The 7974-nt window shown below is 39.8% G+C and overlaps 1 protein-coding gene across 1 annotated transcript in view; it reads right to left on the bottom strand.

Annotated features, from left to right (window-relative positions):
• The window catches only part of PEX7 (peroxisomal biogenesis factor 7), a gene marked incomplete at its 5' end in the record, with an annotated part of 66474 nt that extends 59627 nt beyond the window's left edge, over positions 1-6847 (bottom strand). The window contains 3 exons of the mRNA XM_014533923.1: positions 5469-5619; positions 6482-6539; positions 6751-6847. Of these exons, the coding sequence (XP_014389409.1) occupies positions 5469-5619; positions 6482-6539; positions 6751-6847 (306 nt within the window). The remainder of the gene's footprint in view (positions 1-5468; positions 5620-6481; positions 6540-6750) is intronic.
• Positions 6848-7974: the final 1127 nt, after the last annotated feature.

The following is a 7974-nucleotide window of genomic DNA, read 5'->3' as shown; positions in this document are numbered from 1 at the left end:
TAGATACCTCTTTGGTTGACAAATCTGTTATTGGATAGTTTTAAATATAAATACATTTCTAAAGAGAACAAAATGGTGTTAAATGCATGAGTTGTCATTCTGCATTAATAGTTTTTTTGGGTACCTATCATTATAAGCTTGTCAGCTACTATCATTATCAAAGAGGTAAATAATTGACTCTGTTTTAAAATAAGGCACATCTTTACTATGAAATGTATAGTTAAATACATTTTCTCCACAATATACTACTTGTTGGATAGTTATTTAAAAAATACATTTTAATAGTATAAGCAATGATAAAAAAAAACTTTAAATGGATCAAATATCTTTTCAGTTTTCAGCAAATTGATAAGCCTTGCCATTTGACAGTGAAGACAAATTTTAACTATTTTTCAGAAAGGTAATAAGCACACTGAAAAGTAGACATTGAAATAAACACTGTCTATGACATACTTAAAGTGAGTTTGAACTCGCTTTCCATAGCACAGTGCTGTAAGTCATGACGTAGAGAAACAAAGATAAAACTCCTAAGTACCCTCTTTTTTCTCCTCACTGAACCTTTTAAAATTTTCCTATTCTTCCACTCCTGTTATATACTCAGCAGCAGTCCAAGCTAAAGGCATTTTATGGGCCCAAAAGACACAACGGCCTCTGCAGCTGCCAGTTAACATAGAGAAGAACTTGATTTCTGCTTTGATGCTAAATTTAGAAGCCATGCAAAGGAATAATGTCCATGATTTTCTTTCATTTCACCAAGACCTTCATTCCTCAAGGCCTAAAATATATCTAGGTCTTGGATTTCTCCTTTTTGCTTCAGTACCTACTTATCTGACTATCTGAAAATGGATTGTTGGACATTTTTCAGACAGTCACTGAGTGGTGAAATGAGCAACTGGAAGATTCCTAACTTGTTTCATGACTTTACAACCCTACTATAATAAGAGCAAATAATAATAATAGCTCATATTTATTTAGTGCTGGCTCTGTTCTAAGCACTCACAACAAACCTAAAACACCAACTATTATCCTCGTTTGCAAATGAAGAAACTAGGTTTAGGGAAAGTAACTTGCCCAAGGTCACCCAGCTGGAAAGTTATAGAGCCAGGATTCAAAACCATGCTGTTCATCATTCTAAACTCTCTCCCATGGGAGAAAATGACCCATTGTGTGCTATTCAATTGTATAACAAAGTTTCTCTGAACACATTGGTGGGAAAAAATAGGAATCACCTGTGATCATTCACTTAATAATTTATTCAACAAATTTTTATTAGCTCCTCAAAACTCTCCTTTGACTTTAAATCCTCTTAAGTGTCTCTGCATATTTGGTATAAGAGACAAACTTTGAATAAATGCTGTGCTTCTCTTTAATGAAAAAAAGCCAAATATTTGGTATTATAATACTGAGTTTTAAGTTAATCATCAGAAATTCTTTCTCTTAACAACCTCATGGAGGATGACTTTTATGAGATTCCTACAATTCTCTACTCATCACCCTTCTTGGTGTAATTTGAGTTTTATAAACAACTAGAGGCCTGGGGCATGAATTCGTGCACCAGTGGGGTCCCTCGGCCTGGCCTGCAGGAATCGGGCCGAAACCAGCTCTCCAACATCCCCTGAGGGGTCCCGGATTGCAAGAGGGTGCAGGCCAGGCAAAGGCACCCCACTGGTGCATGATCAGGGCTGGGGAGGGACATGGGAGGTTGGCCAGCTGGGGAAGGACCACAGGAGGGCTCCAGGGCATGTCCGGCCCTTCTCGCTAAGTCCCGATTGGCCGGGCCCCAGCAGTAAGCTAACCTACTGGTCGGAGCATCTGCCCCCCTTGGGGATCAGTGCACATCATAGCGACTGGTCGCCCGGTCGACTGTCTGCCCCCTGGTGGTCAGTGCACGTCATAGCGAGAGGTTGAGCAGCCTTAGCATATCATTAGCATATTATGCTTTGATTGGTTGAATGGACAACTGGACAACGGGACACTTAGCATATTAGGCTTTTATTATATAGGAGGATTGTGAGAAAAACAAGAAGTAATGTTATGGCACATAGAGATGGTTGGCTTCCAAAGGGTTCCTTCTTGTTCATACAACCCCAACTTTGTCCTTCAGGAAAAGCTCTGTCCCTTCCTCATCTGAAGGGTGAATCTCATTTAGGTGAAAGCAGGAGTGGTATAGAGTTAGAACTGGGCATGTGATGCTCTTCTAGCCACTGAGACATGAAAAGGTACTGCTGTAAGGCTTTAGTAAAGTCCCAAGATAGGAACATTCACTTTTTTTGCTCTTTGACCTCACAGGGTGATGAGATAATAGTTGGAACTATAAGGAGAATAAGAAGAAAAGAAACCCACTAAGGATAAGAGAGTGGAAAGACAGAAGGAACTTGAGTATTAGATGGCATTGTCAACCTTTGAATTAACCAAGCCTAGACCCATTCCACCTCCATATGCTTGGTTATGTGAAATAATAAACTCTGATTATTGCATGCATTTTTTTGTTCAGTTTTTTATTATACTAACAGCCAAGGCATCCTAACTGATACAAATGATTTTCAAAAACTGCATTTGAAAAGAAAATGAGAAAGGACAATCTAGAATAATAGTCTGACAAAAAACAAACAAACAACAAAGTATGTCCTCAGTTAAAAAAAACAAGTTACATAATTAGAGGATGATGTAAACCTAGTTTAACAGCAGTTCAAATAACAAAGATTGAGGTACTTTAGTAATAGATTCAAAGTAACCCAACACTATGACATGGCTGAAGAAAATATACAGCCAGGTTAGGTAATATTATTAGAATTAGAGGCTCAAGATTATGTTGGCAAAGTCTTATACAGCCCAGCACTGATCAACACATTTATGGGATAAATTAGGTATAGAATATTAAAAGCAACATTGAAGAACAGGAGAGTATGCAAAGGAGTTTACCAGGAGGGTGACAAATGTAGAGACCATGTAATCTGAGGACAGGTTAAAGGAATTACAAGTGCACAGTCTGGAAGAGAGAAGACTGAAGGGGACATGATGACTATTTTCAAGGGTTCTCCTGGAAAAGGGAGATTGGACTTAATCTCACCACTTCACAGAAAGGCATTAGAAGCAACAGCTGGTTGCCTGGAGAATAGATTTGGGCTTAAGAGAGCTGTTTCTAACCATTACAGCAATCTAAAAGTCAGGTTAGTTATGGAAACAGTGAAATTCAATTTCACAGAAATGAAGCAAAGACTGAGAGACCATCATGAGGAACATTCTGGAATAGTATTTTCCAGAAGGTAGTATGTACAGGGTGGGGCAAAGCAGGTTTACAGTTGTGAGTACATGAAACACAGTTTATTCTTAAATTATTATTACTAGAGGCCTGATGCACAAAATTCGTGCAAGGGGCTCGGCCCTCGCAGCTGCAGTGGTTTGCCTCGGCGGCTTGCCTCAGCCCTTGCAGCCCCAGCTTCGTCTAGAAGGTCATTCGGCTGTCCAGTCCAATTAGCATATTACGCTTTTATTATTATTGATTAACTAAAGGCCCAGTGCACGAAATTTGTGCACGGGGGCAGGAGGTCCCTCAGCCTGGCCTGCACCCTCTCCAATCCGGGACCCCTCGGGCGATCCCACAAACCGGCAGTTGGACATGCCTCTCACAGTCCGGGACCGCTGGCTCCTAACCGCTCGCCTGCCTGCCTAACTGATCACCCGTAACACTTCTGCCTGCCTGCCTGATCGCCACTAACCACCTCTGCCTGCCTGATCGTCCCTAACCACCTCTGCCTGCCTGATCGCCCCTAACCACCTCTGCCTCGGCCACGCACCCAGGACCCAGCCTTCCCTCCTCCTGCTGGCCGCAGAAACCCGGGACCCGGGCTTCCCTCCCTCTAGCCGGCCACAGGCACCCAGGACCCGGGCCAGCTTTGCTGGCCAGCTGCAGCTGCTGGCGCCAGGACTGCAGGTGGGCAGCTTCTCCCGGGCCCAGCTTTGTCAGGAAGGACATCCAGAAGATGTCCAGTCTAATTAGCATATTACCCTTTTATTCATATAGATTATTGCATTATTTTCCATACAAACAACTGTAAACCTACTTTTGCTCCATTCTTCAGTACACACACCACTGGCTGTATGAGATGATTTTAACTGGTACATAGACTTTATTTTATTCATTATATGTTTATTTTAACATATGTTACAATTTAATAAATATATATACTAAATTAGCTATCAATCCTATGGTTTCATGAATGTAATTATTTTAAAATGAGTGAAATAACATAAAGCTCACTTAAAGAAAAACATTAAGTGATATAGCCTACTTAACATAATTAGGTATTTTATGACCCATTAGTTACAGCCCTAGAATTTATATAGATAAACAATACACGGCACCAAAGATTTAATAAAAAGAAAAAAAAAACTTTTGAAAGAAAAAATATTTTAAACAAATTTTTTTAATTAATTATATGTAGTATAAGAATATGGCAAAAATCATGAAGGTACCACAAAAATGTCTGCATTTTGGACATCCTGCTCTGTGGAAATTCTTGCATTGAATATCCTGAAACTAAAGTTCTTCTTTACCAAAGTTGTCTTAATTTTCAGTGATTCTATGAAAATATAATAATTTATAACTACCCTTATTCAAAGATCCTTCACAATAAAATAGAAAAACTATAATTTTTCATAATTTTCACTCACAATTTTAGAAACACTGATTTTTAACAGCAATAGCTATAAAATGATGTCTGGAATCCTCATAATGAATCTTTTATCACAGAAGACTAATATTGCATCTGATAAGCATTTACTAAATAAAGGCTTCTATGGGCCAGGCCCTGTGTAGACACAAATTTTAAAGTAAATTTGCAAGTTTTCATTTGAAGGATTTATTGCTACCTCAAGAAAAATGTTTAGACATTTAAAGTAAAACATCAAAAGAGAATGTCTTTACCATCATGTTCATTAAAAACATAGATGTATTTTAATATAACTTAATAAGATCAAACTATTTTTTATGCTACACACTATCTAGAAATATGAACCAGATTTAGATTTAAAATCTCTTCAGTAATTGATGCTCTTGCTCCAATATATTCTGAAAATCCTCTGGAATCCTACTGAAGACCTAAAGGCAATCTTTCGATGTCTTGTGAAAAGTCCGCCTACCTCTATCTTGAGGCAGATTATGGCAGGCATATTCCCACAGCATGAGGACAGTGACGGGCCCCTCTGGAGGAACTGATGCCACGGTATGCTTACTAATGGAGGCATTTCTACTGACTAATGAGAAGCCTGACTTCTTCTTCTTTCCTAGCTCTTTCGACCAAGAGGTAGTTTATGTCTGAATAATCAAATAATAAGTGACTTATAACCCGTAGGACAAACACCAAAGCTTAAACTTCTTATCCCCTGAAGACATTTCCCCAAGTTTGCATCCCCAAATACATTTCACCCAAAGAAAAACCATAGGCCCAGGGAGACTCCCTTCCTACCTCCTGAGTGTGCTCCTTGTAGACTTGCAGTGGCCCTGTGGGTTTGGCGGTGTCCCAGAGCTGCAGCGAGCCATCCCCACTACAAGTGACCAGGACATGTTCATTGTTCTCACTCCAGGTCACGTCAAACAAACCATCGTTCCAGTCAAAGCTATACCAGGAAAAATTACAACAAAAACATCTAGTTATATAGGCAGTTCAATATAAAATAAAAATAACATTACAGTTTTTTTAAGTTTATCACATTTTAACACATATTATCTCACCTGATCTTCACAACAATGAGAAATAAGTACAACTGGCACTTGTCATATGCAGAAACAAGTTCGGAGAAGTTAAAAGAATAGCCTAATTCATACAGCTAGAGAACTGTAAAGCTATATTAAAATTAGGTGAGCCCGCTAGCAATACAGCACTATTTACATGAGGGCATGCTGCCATACTTGGGTGCTCCCTGTTTTTTGTGGTTCAGAGGCGGGACTAGCAAGCACTTTAAAATACTAATTTAGAGCAATAATGTCAATGTCTCCCATAAATCTTTCACATGAGCCATGAGCAGGAAGTTATTTTTCTGACAGTATTTCCTTTCCTTTCTCTACCTTGACTGCTCTGACGGAGGTGTTGAGTCCAACATACAGACAAGACATGCATGGAAAGACAGGAAAGATATCTACAAAATGGGTAATTAGCTTCTGAATAAGTGAAGCTAAACAACATTAAGAAGAGAGCAAAGATATAAATGTCATACAGCAATATACTAATTAGTTCATTTTTTTTTAGTTTTATAATTCCTAAATGGACACTAAGAGACAAGAGCTGTAGAAGAAAAATGACAATCAAATTTAATGGCAAAAATAAGTTCTACACTATGGAAATGCTGAAGTTTCTTTTATACTGCAGATTTTAAAATTTAAAAAAATTGTATGGATAAAGAAGATTCAAAACCAAATTCTATTAAGGCTTCAATAGCAAAATAGAATACATATAAGTTAATAATTAGAGAACCATCTTACCTTCTAAAAATCCTAAGCCCAGATTCATCTTGATCCAATATTAGCAGAGTTCCACAGCCTAAGGAAAAAGAAAAGTTGAGGTCATGCTGTTGAACCCACCAAGGGACCATCTAGGTCAAGGAGGGATCAAGCACCGAGTACCCAACTTTACTACCATGAATTTCTCCCTGAAGTTATTGAGACCATATTTACAAAATAATGGGTTTGTATTCTCCGTTTGTCTTTCTATATTGTGCTTCAATCATTAAATATTAAACTTATCATCTCACCTATGCTTGGAATCCCGATAACCTTAACAGAGGAGATATTTGAGTTCAGATTCTGTGGCCAGGCAGGTACCAAGCACACAAAAGTCCTAGATGGGTATTATCATCATCCCTATTTATAGGTGATAAACCTCTGGCTTACAGACCTACAGGCCTCTGCTCCTGCTCCATCACACTGCCTTGCCAATAGATCTCAAATGCATCAAACATGGGTTTTTAAGACAAAATAGCTGGTGGAATTTACCACAAACTTGGTGGTAAAGTGCTGAACAGAATATATGTTATATACCAAAGATGCATTATTTTTATTAAGGGACCAGCATATTTTAAAAGTTATATTTGTTATAGGAATTGGGGAGGGGACTCTTTTATTTATACCTGACTGGTTTGTGTGTTTTTTAAATACTAACTCCTTTGAAGTTTTTGTAAAGGTTTTAATTTAAAAGATCACAAACTCATGGGTCTTCAGCCTAACGGATGGGCAATTATTGTAAATCTAAATGTGCAAGCGCTAAGAGCTGATGGTGAAAATATAAGAAAGCAAATATTTCCTCCGAGTTTTGGAAATCACAGTATTGTTTTCAAAAACTACTGCAGGAAGCTGACATTATGTAGGGACTTGTTTCGTAGATTTTCAGTGTGTAAATAATAGCTAGGATATGAATTAAGAGAAGAAAAATTAAGACTGAAACCCTGCATTTCAATCTAGTCCATGACAATTAACTTAAACCCCAAATAAGTGCTTGCAAGTAAATGTCTGTATTCCTGCTGAGACAACAAGCAGTGAGGGCAGAACTTAATACATTTCATAATGGGAACTGCGAGGAGACTGCAAGCGCCGGCTCAGGGGCGCTCGGTTTACCGCGGACGGCCGAATGCTGGCTGCGGGGAACCGGGACGAACCAACAGGCACTGGGGTGACCCCGCGGGCCGTTGTCCAAGTGCTGTGGTGGGTCCGACCGGTCCGAGGGGCCCCGCGGGCTAAACACACTCTCTCCAGGGCAGCGTGTGCCTGGGGGATGGGGTGTCAGACGGCTGCGGGGTGGGTGCGCTCTCAAGGAATAAGGACAAGGACGCGGGCCACTAGGCATCTTCCATCAGCTACTTCCGCACCGTAACTGGGGGGAAATTGACACCAGCTCCCCACACTGGGCAAAGTGGGGCGCCGGGCCGATCGGCTCCTCCGCTCCCCCTGGCGTTCGGATGCGGCGCCGTCCGCTGTCGGAA

This window comes from Myotis brandtii, unplaced genomic scaffold, assembly GCF_000412655.1.
Source record: "Myotis brandtii unplaced genomic scaffold, ASM41265v1 scaffold123, whole genome shotgun sequence".
NCBI classification, from domain to species: Eukaryota; Metazoa; Chordata; class Mammalia; order Chiroptera; family Vespertilionidae; genus Myotis; species Myotis brandtii.
This window is presented reverse-complemented; position numbering and strand designations above follow the sequence as displayed.